Raw genomic sequence first — 21673 nt, 5'->3', positions numbered from 1 at the left:
TTTGTCTTGTCTGGCGACACCCCTTTCAAATGCCCAGGATTTCTGTAGAGAAAATGGTGGGGGGGACTTCATCCGATTCCACTAACATGCTCGTCACCCAGCTGTCAGGGTATCTTCCCTGAGTGAGCGAGATCTTATTCTGCACCTCATGGAATCTGCTTTTCATCAAGAAGCTTGAAGGGCAGGGCCGACCCAGCAGCTGCAAAAGGGTGAGATGTGATAACAAAGCCTAGGTTCTAATTAACATTCAATCAGCCTTCAGAGCTGCCTTTGAAAGGCGAGCCTACGGCCTGTGGCTTATCTAGGGCGTCTATTCAGACAGGAAACATTCTGAGCATCAGAATCAGGTTATATTATTGTGATCGTCAGAGCAGGACAATAGATTCTGCATATTCTGTGCTTCACGTCATTATCTGCTACTCATGGAGTACCACAGGAATCCACATACTCAGAAGTTTAGTTTTCATTTTTGTTCCATTACCACGGCCACATATCATTATCCAAATACAAACCAGCTTCCTCATAGCTATGCCCACCTTAAAATGGGTGTCTCAATCCAATTCAAAGTTACAGAAGAACGAGAGCGGCCTGAGCCCTGGGTGTGCGGCGGTGACAGAGACGCTGTCTCAGGACAAACACTGCCTCCCCGCCCCCTGTCCAGTCTGTCTGACGGGTTGTGCTGCAGCAGGTGTTCTCTGGTCCTCCCTGTGACATACAAGGTCAGGGAGCTGGACAGCACACTGGGCGCTTCTCGGAGGGATTCCTCATGTCACTGCAGGACACCTGAAGGTGTGTGTGTCTCCCAGTTGCTTTTCAGTGGCCCCGTGTTCCCGGCAATGTCACAAGAGGGAATGCCTTGCTTCTCCACGCTCGATGCCTTTTCCATGACTTGGCAGCAGTTCCTAATGATTTCCACACAAACACTCCAGTGTCCCACATACAGACAAGTCACAATGTCACCAAAAGGTCCTCTCCTACTCCTAACATGAGCGTGTGTGCCACAGAAACAGGTCAACATGGATGACTGCTCCATTCACGCCTGGCTTTGCTGGGCTCCTGCTACACTGGTGTCCCCTTCAACGTCACATCAGAGTGTCCTTCCTGCTCCTAATCTAATGTGACCCCAGTGAGGCCCCCCTCATTTCCTGCTTTGTCAACAAAGCACTTATCATGAGATGTGTTTTTTCTTTTTGTTCAGCTTCTAGCCGTCATTGGTGAGCACCACAGGGCAGGATTTTTATGTCACTGACACACACTGAGCACAGCACTTGGCACATGATAGGTGCACAGTAAACAATTGCTGAATGATACGTGAGTGGATGAACCCATGAGTGGGAGTGCGTATCTGGGAAACGCATATGTAAAGACATTACCTCATACACTAAATATGCCTTTATTAGTCACCGATCAATACTGATTTTTAAGAACATGCATATTATGACGAAAGAAGAAAGAATGCCTTTACACCAGTAGCTCTCAAGTGGGTGGGAGGGGGAAGGGTTTTTCCTGCCACGGGATATTCTGCAGGGTCTGGAGATGTTTTCAGTTGTCACAAAGGGGAGGGCAATTCTGGCCACTGGGGAGGCAGGGGATGACACGGCTAAGCACTGAGCACTGCACAGGACATGTCCCTACAACAGGAACGGTCACCCCAAGCTTCTGTAAGGACAACGCTTTCCATTATCCTCCATATTCCTCATAAGAATGATAGTCTAGCTCCTCAGTTTGCTGTTGAAAATAAAATGATTTGTCACGGGTTATTTTATTTATGTTTAATGAGATTGGTTTTCCATTTTTTTTTTTTTTTTTTTTTTTTTTTTTTTAGCATAAACACATTTATTCACTAACCAAAGGGACGATCTTAATTAAACCAACACTTGGAAATAGTTGCATGCAAAATGTTTATGACAAAGACAACTGAATACAGAGATGGGAAAAAAAAAAAAAAGCACGGAGAGATTTGCTCATTGAACTGAGCCTGTTTACTCGACCAGCTAATTCCTGTCCAGAAGGATGATGGAATTTTTACTCTACTTTTTCATAAACCCGAGTACAGTTGACATTGTTCATGACGCATTCCACCATTAGTTTCCCATTTTCCACTCTTCTTGTTATTGTGCTTTCCTTGCCGTCCCATTCCTGATGTTGCACCAATGCGCCGTTGACAAAATTGCACACAGTCTGAGTTTTTCTGCCATCGGCTGTAGTTTCTTCAAACTTCTCTCCCAGGTTGCATGAAAACTGTGTTGTTTTCAACGTGCTCTCAGTTTTTATGGTGAGGTGTTTGCCGTCAGTAGTGATGACACAGTCGGGTTTGGCCATGGCCCCCATTTTTCGCAGAGCCATCCCTACTCCTAATTCCTTCATGTACTCATCAAAGCCTTTGCTCTCCACTAAGCGCCATCTTCCTACCAGCTGCTGAATGGAGGCCATGGTGGGCGCGGGCGGCGTGCGTGTCAAGAGGAGCAGAGTGCTGGTTTTCCATTTTCTTGACATATTTTGTTAGAATATGTCTCAGATACCATCCATGTCACTACCACAGTCTCTTGAAAAACCCCTGCAAAATCCTCCATTCTTTTGGGTACAAAACTGCCATCCTGATTGCTGGCATTATAAATGTTTTTAGTCTACCAATAATATTTTTAAACATGTGTTTTATTTTTAAATTTTATCTTGATCCTAACTTAGCAAAGATATTCCATAAGACCAATATCAGTATAGACCCTTTTTTCTTTCTTTCTTTTTGGTCCAGTGGAAACCTGATTTTCTTACCAGCATAGCCACAATTGGCAGCTAAGAAAACAAAACACGAAAACACAGGACAATATGGAAAAAGATCTATATTTGCATATAATGGTTTTATACTCAGTAAGAAAAAATAGAAATGCCTGCCAAGTAAAGGCATTAACACATTTTCAAGAGAATTCTCATGTGCGATATTCCCCGGCTCAGCATTTCACTTTCACAGCATCAATTACTCACGTCTGAGCAGCCTTTGAACCCCAGTGCCCACTCAGGGGATCTCACAATGCTGCCGCCCTCTCTCTGTCTCTAGTATTGTCTTCTCCTGTCTCCATTGTTTTAAACCCAGATCTTTGCTTCCTACCTTCAATCATCCCATCCCTGCCATCCTTTGAGGACGGCAGCCATCAATTTCCAAAACGAAACAACAAGGGCTCGTGTTTACCCTTTCCCAGGGAATGCACTGAATAATGAAGACCACTTAAGAAATGCCACGGAAAATTGATCACTCCAGAATTCAGAGCAACTGGTCCACATTGGAGAAGAACAACTGCCTTTGGGCCTCAGAACTGGTACAGAGAAAAAAGAAGACAACTGCATTGATCTTTGTTCTTTATTGCACTTGAGTATTCAGATTCACAGACTCTAAGAAATGTTTCTCTTAATCAGCAAGAGGGAAGGAGACCTGCTATAGAAACCAGGGTCCCCCAATTAAAATAAACGTTTAAAAAGCTAAAGGCAAGCAAAATGGTGTGTAAGATCAAAAAATAGTATGGTGATGCTAGAGACCAGATGCTTTCTTCATGGAGCAATCGCTTGATTCAAAAACTCCTCCTGTGTCACCAAGGCGGAGAGTCACAGCTGGCTGTTTACTGCTCTGTCCTTGCCCTTTAGAAGCAACTGATAAATTGCTCAGGATGGAAAGGCCAAGCACCCCGAGCCGACTCCTCTCACTGACTGTCATAGTTCTGAATGCCGTTAACGTGCGGCACGTCCCCTGAGAACCGTCAGGTCCAGGCCTGAGAAACGGGGAGGACATCAGAGGCCGCTCACGCTCACTGGGCACAATCTGAAAGCCAAGGGCAAGCTCCTAACTGGAGCCCAAGCCTCCTGAAGTTTTCTTCTGTCACAAGCCCCAAAAGAACGTCAATCCTGGCTTTGCTTCTATGCTTGATGGAGATTGGGCACTAACACATACTTGCTGTCTGAGATTTGCAGACAGCTACTCAGAAATCCATCACACACCCCCTCATGGACGGTGTGTGCCCCTCTGCAGACACAGTCTGTGCACTGGTCCAGACCCCCGACCGACCACTGTGCTCCTTGCACTGACACTACACGGCTTCCAAATACAATTTCTCTTCATCTGTTTTTATGGATATTATAAAAAATAGCAGCAAATCAAAGAGGAAAACAGGTTCATTTGATGCCAGTCACAAAACCTGCTGACAGGTGTCGCCATATGTTGCGACAAGATCTAGTGGCCATGGGTCATCGCTCTAAAAGGAACTAACGCGTGGCTTCCAGAGCTGTGACACACTGAGGGGCCCTCTGGGATCTCCAGCACAGATCCCGTGGCAGGTATGAAATTAACTCGTGGCATCACAGGAGTTTCCAAACATGACAGCTCCCAGATCAGTTGCCACTTAGCACCGTGGGGGCTGTGGAAGGAACCGGGACGAGTACATAATTGCAGTGGGGTGTCCTATGGGCCATAAGGAAAAGCAGCCCAGAGAGAATGTCTGGATTTATAGAAGGCAGTGGCCACATACACAGAAGTCAGGCAAAGTAATTCTGTTTCAGATAGTCCTGTAATTTTAATTCGCTTCCTGGACTAATTTCCACAAAAAAGATGAATAAAGCATTCAGTATTATAATTTTGAAGAGCTCTTTATTTCTCCCTAGAATTAGAACAAGCGTTTCAGTCATGAGTTAAGGAAGTACTAGAGCAATCGTGCTTCCTCCCAACACACACACACACACACACACACACACGGGCATGCACACATGTACACAGACGCCACACACACCACGTCTCTGCCTCCTGAAATAAACACAAATGCCCCCACTGTAAGATAATAATCACGTCACATGCACAAACATAAAATCTGTAAAGGGTAACTGAAAATCCTGGTTACAGGAAAGAAAGATGTTGAAAGAGCCAAGCAAAACATTTGCATCATAAAATAAACAAATGTGTCACAGGCTTGTTTTCCTGGCTTTTGAGTTAATTCTATTTCCTGTATGAATTCCAAATGTCATGTCAAAGACAACACGGGGAAATGAGCAAATTCAAAGATGGAGAATAAGCACAGTTAGAAATGAAGTCACACAAACAAGCTATTTATCGTCTCTGAAGTCCTAATATAAAAACACACAAGTTCCGAATGCCACATTTTTAACATAATTTTCACAGCATAAGGTAAGAGAAATAAATCAAAATTACAGTGATTATAGTTTGAAATGCAAGCAATTTGGGTCCTAAAAGGATAAATGTAATGTGTGACTGTGAACACAGTCGAGAATGAGACGTTCCCCGAGGGTCCATGCCACAGGCTTCTGCCAACAGACACATGAAGTGTCTTCACGTTGTGAGCACAATACAGACCAGCAAAGTCTCCTGTCGCAGTCTGGGCCTCGCCATCAATCCTGGTGGTTTATTTTGCTTCCTTAAAATGTAAATTTTCTCCAGAAATCCTTTATGATCGTAGCTGGTGAACATAATAATTTATTTCTAGGGCTGGGAATACCTTAACTATCAAATATCCTTCACTTTTCAAGCTGATACACATTTTTCAGATCAGTAAACCTTCAGTGCATATCAGAAATGATGCTTTGGAATGACTGTGCGTTACACACACGACACAACACATACTACATGCCAGGCACTGAGCTATGAATTTTACACGGAATTCATTTCATCTCAGTACTAACAATCCTGTGAGGTGAGAAACTTTACTATCTCCAACTCCTACAGGAGACGACATGGGTGCGAGAACGCAGTCCTTTCAGCAAGTCTACAGCGAATTCGTGGAATGCTCTGGAACTAAAGCAGGGCCACACTCTCACCCCCTGTGCGTGAGGCCGGGTAGGTCACTCACATCAACCCACCCGGGCACGAGCTTTCTCTTGCTCTTGCCTCTTATTTCGACCTCATGGTCAGAGAGTTATAACGACACTACTAACTTTATAAAACACCAACTTTCTTCCAAACAGGCTTCGAACTCTGCCCTCTCTGTCCCGAATCTTTGCAAACACTCTGTAGGAAGGAACACGAATCTTCCTGTCTTAAGGAAAGCAGCCTCACAACTCAAGGGGATTCATTCAACTTATTTTTCTGAGGAGCTATGGTATACACACACCATCTGTTACATACATTTAATAACAATCTATTTCATAATAGAGTGGTGAATTCAACGACATAATCTTTACCCTCACAACAGCGTCGGTTGGTGGGGAAATATAAAAGTAAACATGACAATGTATGTGCCATGACTTATTTTTAAATAGTTTTTAAAAGAATGGTAAAAACAGGTGCTTTAGATGCTGGCGTCCTGCAGGCAGGTCAACCCCAACTCCTCTGATTACTAGGTTTCAGAACATAAATTACTTTCTTAAACTTTCAATTCTCACTTTTCTCATCAATTGAAAGGGAATAATAGTGTTTTAAGGATTAAAGAAGGTGATAAAATATAAAATGCTTAAAAAATGGCTTGGCATCTATGCATATATTCAATTATTAGTATCTTTATATTATTGCTAATAATGTTTAGTTTGTATAAACACAAGCTTCCTTTTGTGTAAGTTTATCTTTACACAAGTGTTCTTCTCAGACTAAGAACTCCCTTTTGAATAGTAGTAATGGCCTCTTTTCATTGCAGCAAAGAACTACTTCTCATTATAGAATAGCAAGTTTATTAAATTCAACGTTCTTTCGAATATTTAAAAAATTAGACTCCTGGAAAAACGGCAGAGCACCTGGTCCCTGTGTGTCCACTGAACCCTGTCCCTGGCACCGTGCAAACCATCTGCTAGACTCTCCGCAGCAAAGCACTAAATGTCACTACAGTTGACAAAACTGTCATTCTACATAGCAACAAAAACAGTTTGTCATGCGGGAACTCAGCTCCCGCTCCCCACACAAGAGCACAGGACATGGTGAGGCCAAAAAGGAACACCCACGGAGCCACAGACAGGGGCGTCATACAACTATAGTCCCGCTGGCGGCTGGGGTGGAGACACAGGAGGCGGGAGCCACAGGATCCGCAATCCGCCATCCACTTGTCTGCCAACCGACGCACCAGCAACACCCCTGCCAGCGTAGCCACGGCAGTTATATTAGTGGCCAATGGCTCACTGGTAACAGCTGACGGCCAACTAGCCACAGCTGATGGCCATCTGCTACCTGAGCCCTCACCTTTCCACGTGAGGCTGAGAGCCTGGAAACTGTTCTCTGGGACTCTGTCCCCACACAATTCATAAGACGTGTTTGTTTTTTCCTATCGAGACAAGGCAAGCCTGGGCACGCCTGCCATCAATACACATCAGCAGAAATAAGGAAATAAAGGTATGGAAGTTAAAAGCACCGCACATAACTGGAAAGGAAGGGAGAGCCGCTTCTGCCCTACAAACGCTTAATTGCTTTTCTCGACCTAACAATGAAAACCTGACCAATGAACAGGAAATTTAAGTAACAAATTATATTAACAGAGCAAAATACCTTCCGAGGCTGCTTGTACATCACACAGGTCGCTAGCCAACGTCACCAGGGTCTGCGAGCCGGGCCGCCCTGCCGTTCCGCAGCTCTGTACAGATGGTCAGTCACTGACCCACCCCCACACCCCACGGCAGCTTCATCACTAGCAAACGGGTGGGGAGAAGAATCGCAACCCACAGGGTCTGGCTGGAACTAAACGCCTACTGTGTGCCTGCTGCCACGCTAGGCACTGGAGACAGAGTGGTGAGCAGGACAGACAATCTGTGCGAACAGGCCGACCTGTGTGAAACGCTTAGCTAGAGGGAGCTACGGCTGCTCGCCTCGTCAGCATGCTGAGGGCAGTGTGTGGTCCACCTGAATGATAAATGAAGATGCTGCACAGATCACGGCAGTTTACGCAGAAAGCAGGAGAAACCCAATAGAACATCAGTAATGTTTCCTGCACATTTGCAACTGGGTAAATCCTATAAATAAGAGAAACATGGAGAGAAAATTGCATTGATTGAGACAAGACACACTTCGTACTCGACAAGCTGTGGGAGGAAAACTTCCAGCTGCAGGTGCCTTACTTAGACGCTCCTGGAAATGGTTAAAATGACCCCATTGCAATTTTGAAAACCATGCGAGGGGAATTCAAAAATTCAAAACCAAACAACGTGCGTCTTAGATGAAAAAGGAAAGCAAAGTGGATGGTACTGGAGGCCCAGGATGCTGCTGCCACTGAACTACCTGAATCGGAAGCGTATTTATTCTGTTTATCTGTAGGCAGCGTTAGTGGCCTAAGAGCTCCGACTGCTCCACCCGAGCAGGGCGAGTAACTGAGGGAAATGCGCTCACCCCGAAATAGCCCCATGTCTGGGCACCCGCAGCGCGCGTGCATAACGCTTCCCCAGCTCCAGGAGCGTGCAAGCCAGCGCTGTCTGCACTGGCTGCTTCCGCTGGGCTGGCCACTGGCCACACGTGGCTACCGTGTTTCCCCGGAAGTAAGACCTAGCTGGACAATTAGCTCTAATGCGTCTTTTGGAGCAAAATTAATATAAGACCTGGTATATGTCATATTATATATATTAATTATAATATATTATGATATATTATATTAAGACCAGGTCTTATATGAATTTTTGCTCCAAGAGACGCATTAGAGCTGATTGTCCAGCATTAGAGCTGATTGTCCAGCTGGGTCTTATTTCCGGGGAAATGGTATTTAAATAACTTAGAGGGAACTAGAATCCACACTTCAGTCTGTCCACTCCACACTCCATGTGCTCGGGGCCAGGTGTAGCTGGAGGAGACAGAGCACACCCACCACTGGACAAGGCGCTGGTGTGGACATTCACCGCTTCATTTTCATTCAGACATTCATTCTTACCCATTCATTTTTGTTCCTTCACATCACACGTGTTTATTAAGCACCTACTCTGTGCCAAGCCTGGGACACAATGGTAAGCAAATACAGATGTTGTTACTGCTGCCAGGGAGCTTCCATTTGCATGGAGTAAACGGACATTAGCTACATAACCACACAAATGAAGATAAAAGTGAGACTATGGTAAGTACTATGAGGGAGAGGAAAGGGGTGCTGTTTTAGAGGGAGGAGGTCCATGTGCCAGAAAGAAGGGACCGTCAGTGAGACACGGAGGGTATGCAGGAGCTAACTGGGCAAAGATGGAAGAAGAGGAACAGAGCACATGCAAAGGTCCTGGGGTCAGCGAGGCCTGGAGAACATGCAGGGAAAGGCCAGCAGAAGGATGCTGGTGAAGAGAGCAATTGGTCAGAGTCCAGCCGCAGTGCTTGGGTATTACTGAGCCTTTGTAAACCACGCAAGGAGCCTATCTTTCCCCAAAGACGAATGGAACATCGTCTTAAGCAGAAGGTGGTATGATGTCAAGTTTGTATCTCAGAACCTCTTGGTACAGGATGGTAACTAACTTATAGGCAAGAGTCGGTAAGAATAGTTAGGAGACACACCCATGCATGGTGCCATCCGGCCACCCACCGGAGAGCAAGATGCATTCACATTAATAGGGCTAAATATTAAAGAGGTTACTCCATGGGAAACACGAACTTGACATGAAACTCATGGGTCTGACCACTTCTCAACAATGTGATTTTGTCCGGCTACCGGAAAATACTTATGGGAGCAGGACAAGACGGGGTGGATATACTGAGTTTAGCAAATGTTGCTGAGGCTTAATGGTGAAACGACAAAGGTCTAGAGGCCTCAGCTCCTGGGTAAGGTTAAAGGAGGTAACAGAGGCTAAGGGAAAATGATGAAGTTTGGGACTAACAGTTACCTCTAAGGGAGTAAAGAGGTTAAATACTGTGGGGCGGGGGGAGGCAGGGGAGGGGGCGGGGAGGGGAACTAAACTAAAGCACTGACTCCTGTTCCTGAATGAGGAACACTCCCTTGGCCAGCGTGGGGCACACCGACCACTTTTAGGGGGTGCAATAATGTGGTCACAGAAGGGCAAACTCTTTTTGGTCCTGAAAAATCCACGGAGCCAATTCTAGCGATTGCACCCATGATGCTGGCAAGACTGAGAGGTAAACAGAACTTCCAGAAGGTGCACCATGTACTGCGACCTCCCCACTGCCCCTGGGACGCTGCCCAGCTCCCTCCCTCCAGGGTCTTCGCTCCCCCTTCACTTGGGCGCCTCCCTCCCAAACAGTTACGGGCGACCCTTCATTCAAATCTCTGGCCCACTGTCACTGCTTCAGACAGGCCTCCCCTGACTCTCCTGAGTACGGTGGCCATGCCCCTCTGTGGTCATTTCATGATGGGAACTATCGGCATCCGACACGTCCTGGCTCTTTGTTATGTCTGTAGATTAGACTGTAACTCCCAGAAGGCAGAGCTTTGTCTTGGTCACCTCTGTGTCCCGGGCACCCAGTGCCTGACAATGACAGGGCTGATCAAGGGGCAGTGGATATATGGTGGCACGGTGACGGTGGCACGATGACAGCACAGAAGAAGGGGGAGTGTGAGGGGCGCAGTCTGTCGTCTCTGGACTATGCTTGGATCTTGGCCCCCAGAACGTGTTGGTGGCTCCTTGAACGATGTGAGCAAAGCCTCCTTGGGATCTTCTCACAACGGAACATCTCCACAGCCTTGTAGTGACGAGACCTGAAATTCCCTTCGCCTGGGCTTCCTGCAACAACGGGAGTGTCAGGGCCGACACACTGCCTGACGCGGTAAGTGACCTGGGGACGACCTGCGTCCTCCACCTGCCTGTTTCCACAGAACCAAACACGGCACCTTGGGAGGAAAGGAGTGTGTGTGCTTGAACGTTTCTGAGAGGGAAGAGGGGAAGGAGAGCAGGGGCGACACCCTGGGTGATAAGCAGACCTTCGGCTGAAGCCAGGACTTGGAAGAGCTTAAAGCCGCTTCAGAAACAGCAAAGCACAATATATGCACAGGAAGCAACGCAAACACAGTTGTGTGTTGGAAACATGTGGTCACTAGCCCAGGACGTGGAGGGTCCAGCAGAGCCCGCACACATGTCACAAGGCACAAGGTAAGGCGAGGAACAAGCCAGCAAGAACCACCACGACGTGCACAGGCCCCGAGACTTTCACAGGAATAACCGCCCCCCAAGTGTCTGGCTGCCGTGCTCATTCACAAGTCATGTTTGAAATGACGGCAGTGACATCATGGCGAAGCAGAACAGCAGTGGGGATCTGAAGGCATTAAATGGACATAAGAAGCCCGTAGTCACAGCCCTGGTCGAGTTATTTGTATGTATGTTGCTGAAGAGCCTAAACATTTCGATGACCAAATTCTGTTGACATCGGGCTACGTTGCAGAAAATACCTACCCTGTAACTTCACGGTCAGCGCATGTCCAAACAGCATTTGATCACCGTGTGAGTTTTCACACCTAGGTATGTGACCACCACATAGAAATGTCACAAAAGCACGGTCTCCTCTTAACCAGGAAGGTGATTCTTCATACGAGTGGTTCCCGTGCCGCACGCATGTTACACGGAAGAAGGATGTCGGAAGGCACGCGCTCTGCCCCGTGGTCGGCGCCGCTCCCTGGGCCCCTGCCCCCCCCTCAGGCTGGATGTTGGGGAACAGCTGCCACGTCCTCACGCCCACAGCTCAGCTTGAGCACGCAGCCCCCAGCTGTGCGTCCCTGGCTTCCTAACTACGCCAACGTCCGTTCAAAATTAAAACATTCTGACAGATGTCTCCACCCTCACAAACGAAGACTTCCAATTCACAAATCCCCTCCATTCCATCTCGTGAGAACGTCCTGTGCCGTGTACACGTCACGACATATGTGGGGGTCTACACTCAAGGAGACCCCACAGGTGGCCTCAGAAACCTGCAGGCGGCTGCGACTGCTTTCGGGGACCCTGACCTTGGCCGGAGCACAAGCCTGAGTGCTTCCTGCCTCTGCAGACATGGCCTGAGGCTTGCCACCTTCCCCTGTCCTATCACTTCCGGGTATCTTGTCATTCCATGAGCCCACGTCACTTCTTATCACTAACACTCAGTCTGATTGGAAAAGCTCTCCCTCCCATTTCTGCCCAGAACTAGGGCTGGAGGGAAAGTGAGGTCCCCTCTGTCTCATCCAGCCCAGATCGCCTGTGGGTCGGCTCCTGCACACAGCCCCGGAAGCCACCCCGTCACCACTTCCACGGCTGCTGCAGACCCCAGGGCCACTTGCTGCCGCTGTCACTCGCTGTTCCTAGCAACCCCTCAGCTGAGGGACCAGCAAGAGGGCTCAAGCCCAGGTCCTTAATATGGGGACAATTTGTTCTCTGGGACATTCGTGACCCCCAGCCCCCACCCAGGCCCAGAGGCGAAGGTGGGGCCCACCCTGCCACCTCTGTCATTTTGTCGTTTTCCTGCCCTGCTCACCCGGCACAGAGACAGGTCAGCAAGTCCATCACTGGTTCAGATAAACAGAAACTCAGAGCCGGTCTCCCATCCTCCAGGCACACAGTCTGTATGAAGGATTCAACTGGGCCCCTGCACTGGCTTTGCGAAGGAGCCAGGGCCACAGAGGGACCCTGTTATCACAACAGTGCCCGCTCAGAGGCTGAAGCACTTCTAAGAGCGCTCTCAGCTGCTGCCCCCGAAGCTTCCTGTGCACACGGGGCAGCTGGGGTGACGGTTGGGAAAGTGGGTTCTTCTTCTCTCGGGACGGCCCTGAGGAAGGATGCTGCCCTAAGCTCTTCCTCTGCTCAGGAGCGGGGACACTGGGCAGTCGGCCCTCAGCTGTGAGCTCAAGTTCCCAGTGGGAGAGCAGCAGCAACTGGAACAACACAAAGTCCCACTCCACGTCCTGTCCCACCAGCAAAACCGCCACTAAGGGACTTCTGGCCACGCGTGAACTGGCTCTTTGTACTGAAACCCTACGTTCTGGAACAAGAGAACTGTTTCCTAAAGTGTCTGCCTAACAATTGACACGGGATTTAAGTCCAAGTTCAAGTCCAAGCATTGTTTTTTCATTGTTTCTTTGGTGCTCAGTAAAGCCCTAAGGTTTGTAGCTGCCCCTGAGTACACGGTTATTAAATTGTGACCCACATTATTGGCATGTACAGTAATCCTGAGATAGAAGAGGAGGAACCTGTATTAACTGAAGGACAGAAACAAACCCACGTGAGTGCTGAGACAGCGGCCTAGTCACCATGGCTTAGCACGTTTCCCACGTCACTAGAGTAGGTTCTAGAACATTTCACTCTTTATGATTCCAAATTATTTGTACTCACTGTTTAAATGTAATCTAGAAGCCTGAGAAATCTTCTGCCTTTTTCACGCAAAGGGTTGCATCTACTGAGCATGTGTTGGGCCAAAATACATTTAAAGCAGAAACAAATAGAAAACGTGATAAAGACAACAAATGTGAACTGAATAAACGCCCAGCTGTGGTGGAAAACCAAAGCAAGGTTTTTCCACAGGACAGAAACGACATTTTAGAATAGACTGTCCGCAGCACAGCTGATCAAATTCACAGCTAGAAATGACTAAATGCAGGAAAAAGCATTTCTAGGACAATTCGTACATTTTGTCATTCAAGAAAATGTACTCAATATGCTTTTAATTGTTTCTTGGAAATAGTTCACATTGTAAATCTATTTTCTTAACAAAATACCCCTTAAATCTCAGGGAGGATATGTGTTGCCAAAAAGCTATATAATATTTACCATTTTCCCTGAGTTTCATACAACAATTTAAACCAATGTGGATACGGCGGTGCGGAGGTTCACACCAGGGTTTAATTAGGTGTCAAGGCTACACTGGCGAGATCGAGGCACGATGCATACAGCGATGGCAGACCCTGAAAAGAAGACGTACAGATTATGCTTCTAGTTTAAATGTTCTCTTGCACAATAACATTTTTTTTTAATTCTCCCAATATTAAGGTAACAGCAGCCACAAGAAAATTGTCAATACTAAAATTTCTTAGGACGTGAACAGAATACCAAAGAGAAGTAACCAGGATGTAACATGTGGACAGAAAACAGAGGAAAGGGTGCGTCCCCAACCGCCTGGGGCCCTGGCCACCTCCCTGTGGTTAATTTGGATCTGCTGTGGGACAGGAAGCGAATATCCACGAGCTGTGTAACCAGGAGGTGGGAAGACACCCCTTCTTAGCCCAGAGGTCTCGCTGCCAAGTACCTGCCTTAACAAAATGGCGTCACTGATTAGTTCAATTCCTCAACAGGCGTTTATTTACATCCTGCTGTGGGCAGTGATGGAGCCAAAGTCAGCAGGGACAGGGTCCTCCCCTCGTGAAACAGGAAATACACCCTGGGAAGTAGGGCCTTCCCGGGGGATGGATGCTGGTAAATGTGGGGAGGTGACACACGTCTGTCCCTAGCTAGCTTCTGGGGGACTCAGGGCGAGCATCTCACGTCGGGGAAGAAGGGGGTGATGGTTTCCTGCCATCTTAGTCAGAGGGGCTGCAAAACTGGCCGAGTCGGGAACCTCACCTCAGGTGTATCCCTCCTCACAACCGCCCCTGGCAGACAGGATGCAGGGACCCAGGCCAGCCCCTCAAATGCCCATGGGTCCTATTTCCCGTCAGCGTGTGCGGATGGCGTTGTCTGAGTGTTCCTTTGTTTGTTTTCCTTAACAGGCTTGCTGTTTTGACCAAGGGTCAGAGGTTTCTGCAACAGTGAATGCTGAGAACTGTCTTGCATCCCACAGACCCCAGACGGTTTGCCCAAACCGGCCACCCCTCCCCCACTCCACACCATCTGTGGGAACCATCCAGTTTAAAACACCTGAAAACTCCGTCTGGGGAAGGCCCTCCTCCCCTGTGAATACGGCACACCTCCCCACACAGGTTTTGATGGGTGTGAGGGTGACATGTCACTGTAGAGAATTCTAGGAGCACCTCAGGTGCAGGCCCACCCTCTGCCCTCCATGTATCATGCTTCACCTGGGCTCTGGAATTGGATCAGTCAGAGTTCGCACCGCAGCTCAGAAAGGCAGTGGCTTCTGGCTAAGAAGTTGGTGTGGACCCCACCTCCTCCTGCGGCTCCTGAGAAAGCACCATTCTCTGAATTCCGGTGGTTAGTAAGTGACATCAAAATGTCACAGCAAAGACTAATTACATGGTATGATTTAAATGTTCTAATAAATTTCACTGAGCACTTACTATGTGTCCCAAGCACTGAGCACGTGTCACCGGCTTTAATTCCATGCATTCTATCAGGTGAGTGTCCCCAGTGTCCAGTCTACACGTGACATCACCAAGACACACACACGGCAGGCAGGAGGCCACGTCGGCGCAGCTGGCAAGTCTCGGCCAGAACACGGTCCTCGGAGCCACTCTCTGGGCCACTCTGCCAACCCACCCCTGACTGAAACACGCAGAGAGGAGAGAACACGTGTCTGGGATGTGGGACGTGCCTGCCTCTGGCTGGCAGAACAGTGGCCATCAGATACGTAGGGTGCTCCCATGACGTGGCGTGGTGCCATCAGGAGAACTCCCACTGAGGCCACATGTCACTTTAGTTCTTTTCCGGCCTGAACTAACGGCCTTTCGAATGGCCGGCTTACTAATCAGGAAGCAGGGGCTGGGAAGGAACGTTTGCACAGAGTGTGACGTCCAGCTCATTCAACACCCAGGTCTTGGATGCAAACGGTCCACTGTGAAAAGAGAAAGAACTTCTTTGTGCTCCAGTGTGACGCCGTTTTCCCTGCAACTCCAAGACACTGTGTTAATCAGATGTCCTTTGTTAAAAGACCAACCATCATTCACTCTGAGTTAGATAATGGGCACTGGCTTCCAGCTTCCCAAACGCCCCCATTCTGAGTATCTCAAAGACAGGAAGTGACAACTGACTTCTGCAATCTTAATGCACGGCACATAGTAGGTGCACAATGTGTATCATGCCACACAAACGACACAGACAGGGCACTTGTTAGTGTGACAGTACGGGGTTACTAAAGACGCAAATCACTAGCAAGGATTCTCTGCTGTTCCTTTGGAGTCCTGCTCTCAAGACCAAGCTCCCTTCCTCCATTGTTTATTTATTCAAAAACCCAGGCAGTCTTAGTAGGGCTGAGTTCCCATTTCTCCTGGAATGCAGACCGAGCACTTCAAGTACATTCCCAGGGTGAGCCCTGGGGCCAGAAAAGGTTGCAGTAAAGGCAGGGTTTGTGAGGGCATTGTTTTCTGTGTGGGCTGGTTTTCGAAATGAGTAAAGAAATAATTCACTTGTCCTATTCATGTGGCAATGAGTTTGGTGTCACCTGAACGGAGTCCATAGAAAGACTCCTTCAACTCACATGACTACTAACTGGTTTTCTTTGCGGAAAGGTCTGAATGACAGAACATTGCCAAGCGCCCAGGGGCCACAGAAACTAGCACAAGCAAACCTGGGCTAAGACCATGACGGTGCAGCCCCCTGGACACCGTCCGTCTAGGTGAGCCAATTTCGGGACAGGAACACGCAAGACGAGGTCACTCTTTGCAAATCAACGTCAGTGGCGTGCGGTCCCTGCATTTGGCACCGCACATGGATGTACAGAAAGGAGCAGCTCACATAGCTGGAGCAGCTAAGGACAATGCCACATGTGACGCCCTGGGAGTCACTCCACCCACACCCTCTGAGCCAACCAGAGTTGGCGAGAGTTCCCATCTTCCAGAAATTGTAAAATCTAAAGGCAAGTTACAAGCAAATGCAACACAATTCCTGTCTGAGAAAACTGACTCAATGAATCGATGACGTGGATAAATCTTAGCAACATACAGAAGCAGATATACAGATACGAGAGTGATTCGGAGCAGTGACAAATGCAAATGGAAACAAGGGACCTCTTAGGACACCTGTGCAGCACCAACCGTTCCTGTCAGTTCCCAGGAACAAATGAGCATTTCCTTTCCCTAGCATTATTCTTTCTTACAAGAAAACAGAATACAAACAGGAAACATGCCCTCTTGCTACAAAATTCTGAGCCATCACGGTGTCAATGAGAACTGTCCAGGTAAGCGGTCAGCATGTCTACTGCTTCTTCCTTACTTGCTGCAGGAGCCGGGACCCCTCGGTGCCTCAGCACGACCTGGGGACCGGCCTGAATTCACTCCTGCAGGCGCGCGGTTCATCCAAGGGACCAGCAGTCTCAGGGCCCAGGGTGGACAGAAGCCCGGTGCGTGGCCCGTCCGTTTCCTGGGGGCTGAAGGGCCCGGCTTCTGGACTCTGCTTTGCTGAATCTCCTTCGGTGGAGATTTCTACACAAAAACCTACCCTCCAGATTTCCGTCTCTTCCAGTTGGTGCAGCTGGCCTTTGAAAGGCCCCTGCATGTCCTTTGGGGGTACCCGCTTCCAGTATCCACTGTCACCACCTTCCCAGGGTCCCCCCAGATGCAACAACACCCCTGACACATGGGCTCTTTCAGAGGCGCCAGACCAATGGTCCCCAAAACAGTCTTCTCCAAGGTGAGATGACAAACCCCTAAAATAAACAAATTCGGGTTTCCTCAGTCCGTTCTCATGGCACATCTGTGATTTCTTCCCATCCGTGTATTACAACTTTTAATTGACTTACTTTTCTATTGACATTGACATATCTTACGAAAGTACGTTCTCTCACTACTATAAACGGGAAATCAGCACCACTTTGCATAAAAATAAATACACCGAAACCTAAACAATTACTTTCTACACAGTGTGACCAGCTCCATCTGTGACTTTGAGGTCTGGTCTCTCTTTATGGAAAAGAGATGGTAGCAAGTGTCAAACATAAGCCCATGCCAGACCCAAACTGGCCTTTGACTTAATCTGAAGTCTCAAAAGACAATTAAAACCAAAAAATATTTGCTTTATGTACATCTATTAATTATATTTAATCTTAGATGACTTATGATCATTTATAGCCTCTCAGTGGCATCCATCCCATGACGTGGGAAATACTGAATTAATCAAAGCTAATGTCCCATATTAGAGGTAACATGAAGCCCAGCCCCTGAGAGCTGCCCAGGTGGACAAAACATTAAGGGCTAACGCATCCGAGACTGGCAGGACCATGGACAACCCATGGGACATCGGTCATCACCTGCATGTTAGGCCCCCGGCCCGGAATGTCCCCATAAGGACAACCACGGCAACAGGCAGGCCTGCTTCCTGCCCTGGACGCGGCCCCTCTGCCTGGATTCCCAGGCTGGCGACACCGGCTGTCCTGCTCAAGTCACTCGTTCATTCGGCCGCCCCAGCACACACCGAGCAACTGCTTGTCTCAAGCCCCGTTCTGGGCACCAGGAGCCAAGCACCAAAGAGGCAGGCGGGACTCGCGCCCTCACCCCACAGTTCGTGGGACTTCACGAGGGTGTGTAGCCAGGGCTCCCAGTTGCAGCGTGAGTCACACTGAGGGCAGGGTGACTCCTTCTGGAGGGGCCGTCCTGTTCGGTGGCATCACTGGACTCAACAGATGTCAGGAGCAAACTCCCACTCACCCCACGGGTGACACCCCAACCTATCCCCACATAGGACCAAATATCCCCGAGACGCACATCTCCGGGGCCTTCTCCCCGCATCACCCAGCTCTGGAAGGGCTGCCACCTGTGCCCCGTGTGGGGGACCCCACAGGGCTGTGCCCGGCTGCACGTCCCTTAGGAGGGGCTCTGCTTCACCGTGTAATGGGTGACAATCTCGTGCTCTGGTGACATGCAGCCAGTCCAGGAATGACATCATTTCGTTCAAGGTCATTTGTCATAACATTGGTGAGAAAGAACAAAATCAGATGCCAGCTGGGCCTCCGTCTGTGCAGTGTGTATGTTCTCCGTGTCTGCATGGGCTTTCCGGGAACTCAGTTTTCTCCCACGTCCCAGAGATGTGCACATGAGGGAACGGCGCATCTACACTGTCCCCTTGGTGGGTGAGGGTGGGTGTGCGTGGCCCTGCATGGAAGGGCGTCCTGTCCTGGTGGGTCCTGCCTGTGCCCTGAGCTGACGGGAGAGGCTCTGGCCACCATGACCAGGAACTGGAGTCAGTGATGGAAAAGAACGGTCTTCTTGTTACTATTCATCTTCCTGAAATGTCTGTATGGCTCACATTTATTCCAGGCTAGCCTCAGAAGGGTCTGGGGTCTTTATTTAGAAGCGTGATGACGCTTTTGTGAACAGAAAGATGCTGTAGGGACTTGCTCTTGCTCACATCACTCAGCATCGGGCACAGCTCGTGTTGGGACCCGTCCTCCGACTCAGCCACAGGTTGGACGAGGTTCCGTGAGGCCTCGCTCTGCTGGCCTGGTGACGTAGGAAAGGCCTGGGACAGAGGACGCCTGCCCCAGTTCTGCACTACATTTAGGTTCACTCTCGAGCGTGCGATGCTTCCCTGTGTGTTCTACTCTCTGACGTGCACACACACAGACGCACAGACGCATGGGACCCCCTCACTCTGCATCATGCGCTCAAAGGAAGTGCAGCACCCACAGCATCCCTGAGGGGGCCCTACGTACCTGGTGACTCAAGTGTCCTCTGGGAATGGGGACACGCGATCCGGGAATGTGGGGGAGCTCAGAGTGGCAGTAGCAGAGCAAGGAAGGAATCTCCTCAGCCCTGGGATACCTTCCTTTCAGGAACTGTCACAGGCCAACAGGACCACGGGCAAAGGGGGAAAGAGCAGCTGCAGCCAAAAACAAGTGACCAGGCTCTTCCCACAGCCAGCCAGGCTCACACCCAGACAGCGCCACAGGTGGTCACGAGCGGAGGTCAAAGGGGAGAAACACCTGCCAGGCTGTTGGGAAACAGTGGGGAAGGCAGTGCGAGACGGTAAGGCCGGCGGCACACAGAGGATGCAGGAGTCTCCACACATCCCAGACCCCAGGCGCCCAGGGGCCACCGAGCACTGTCCTCAGCCAGAGGACGGGTCCTGAGCCAGAGGCTCTTTCCCAGACGGTACAGCAGTGCACACACATACGCGTACACACATGCATGCACAACATCAGTAACCAAACACAGACATGACGTGTTGCCCATCTGTGCCTTTCTGTGGCCAAGAAGTTACTGAATCCTACGGGTCACTTGCATGAGCCCTAACTGCAAATACACGTGGTACAAACCATGACCCCTTATAATGTCTGCAAAGCTTTTTATAATTACATGCAATTCTAGGGAATCTCCCCCTCGCCTTGGAATCATAGCAACGGGAACGCTGGCCTTTTCCGTGGATAAAGAGGTTTTTTAACTGCACACAATTGACTGAGTCACAACAAATAACTGAAAGCATCCTTTTCCCAGAAAACTGCTTTCTGAGACTATAATTATAGCAGGAAGCCACTGAGAAGGTTAGGAATTGAAAGGGGCTATGAATAGCATTCTGAAGGAGAACTTAAATTCCAATACTTCACAGGGCAGAACCGGGCCCAGAGGGCAGGCCGACTGCACAGCACGTACTGCGCCAGGAGCACGGGAGGGTGGGGACAGTGGAAACAGTCTGCGGGTCTTGCCACCCGCCCAGCTCCCTGTGTTGTGTTCCAGCTACACGGTCATGTTGAGACCTTGAGTCCCCAGAAAATGCCGAGTCCTTCCTCTGCTCAGCTTTGGGCCTGAATTTTCCCTCCTCTGACGAGCCTCAGCCCGCTTCCCCTTTTCAGAAAGGCCTTGTACTACCTGGGCCCAGCAGGTTGTCTTCCTGGAAAGCAGACCCTGGTTTCTTAATGAGCTACCTGAGACCAGTGCATGGGAGAGGGGCGGGGAGGAAGCTGGACTGGAGGGTGGAGGAGGCCTTAACCTCCCCCACAGAGAGACAGAGGCGGGGAGGTCCTCAGTGAGGTCCTGAGCTGGGCTGAGGGCCTGGGGCCCGTTCTCTCTACACCGGGCACTAGAGGCAGGCTGCCCTGGAAAGGAGACATGACCTTGAGCAAGGGTGCTGTCTTCAGTCCAGGCAGCTCTTCCGGGGGCACTGCAGGAGGGCAGGTTGCCAGCCACACTCACTCCAGCAGCAGAGGAAACAGCGGTTTCTGAGGCTGGTCCGGGTAGGGCTGCAGTGCCCAGCACCATGGCTCTGTCTGATGGCCCCATCTTCTCTTTGGTAAACTGGGGACGTCACCACTGACCTCAGAATGCGTACGATACCAACCTGAGGGATGGCTGGAGTGGAGTTGTCACAAATGTTAATTTGCATCTTGATCTACTCTCTCCAGGAAACAATATGGGTGCGAATTTGATTAGGAAGCATTTTTCAAAAGCGATTCCTTCCTTTCTCCCTCCATCCACGTATTCACCCGTATTTACTGGGTGCCTATGGGTGGCAGGGATTTTCCAAGACCCGAGGAAGGGGATTGCAAGCCCTTGTCCAAGCAGAACTTACATTTTCATTGTAGGAAAAAAGAAAAGAACCATGTAAATAAAAATGGAATAGGACACTGTTGGGAGGAGCAAACGTTAACTGCAGGACTGAGATACGTCTGTGTTAAGATGCTGCCTCACTGGGTCCCATCAGTGGGTCCCAGAAACCCTAACTGAACTAAGCTAATTAAGGGACTTTATTGGCCTACAAACAAAAACCATAGAAAAGACGGGGAGAACCGCCCCAGGGACGTCTGGATTCTAGAACCCAAACGCAGCGGAGGCCGTTGCGCTTCCTCTTGGGTCTGTCTGGCTTGTTTGGCGGCACCTCTCCCTGGGACGGGCCCTGTTACTCCCTCCTGAGTCCACCAAATCCCCAACACAGGACTCTGAGTGGCCACAGGAGCATGGCCTGTCCCACCTCAGCGCTGTGGTGTGAGGGGGGCGCCTCAGGGGACGTGTGC

At 49.3% G+C, this 21673-nt stretch overlaps 2 protein-coding genes across 18 annotated transcripts in view; both read right to left on the bottom strand.

Moving 5' to 3' along the window:
- Window positions 1-21673, bottom strand: part of CHL1 (cell adhesion molecule L1 like) — a 151122-nt gene that overhangs the window by 83640 nt on the left and 45809 nt on the right. The window lies entirely within an intron of this gene.
- Window positions 1883-2468, bottom strand: LOC141567082 (fatty acid-binding protein 5). Its single transcript, XM_074312144.1, has one exon. The coding sequence runs from the start codon at window positions 2431-2433 to the stop codon at window positions 2026-2028; it is 408 nt and encodes a 135-aa protein (XP_074168245.1). The 5' UTR covers window positions 2434-2468; the 3' UTR covers window positions 1883-2025.

The sequence above is a fragment of the Rhinolophus sinicus genome, linkage group LG10 (assembly GCF_036562045.2).
Source record: "Rhinolophus sinicus isolate RSC01 linkage group LG10, ASM3656204v1, whole genome shotgun sequence".
In the NCBI taxonomy this organism is placed as follows: domain Eukaryota; kingdom Metazoa; phylum Chordata; class Mammalia; order Chiroptera; family Rhinolophidae; genus Rhinolophus; species Rhinolophus sinicus.
This window is presented reverse-complemented; position numbering and strand designations above follow the sequence as displayed.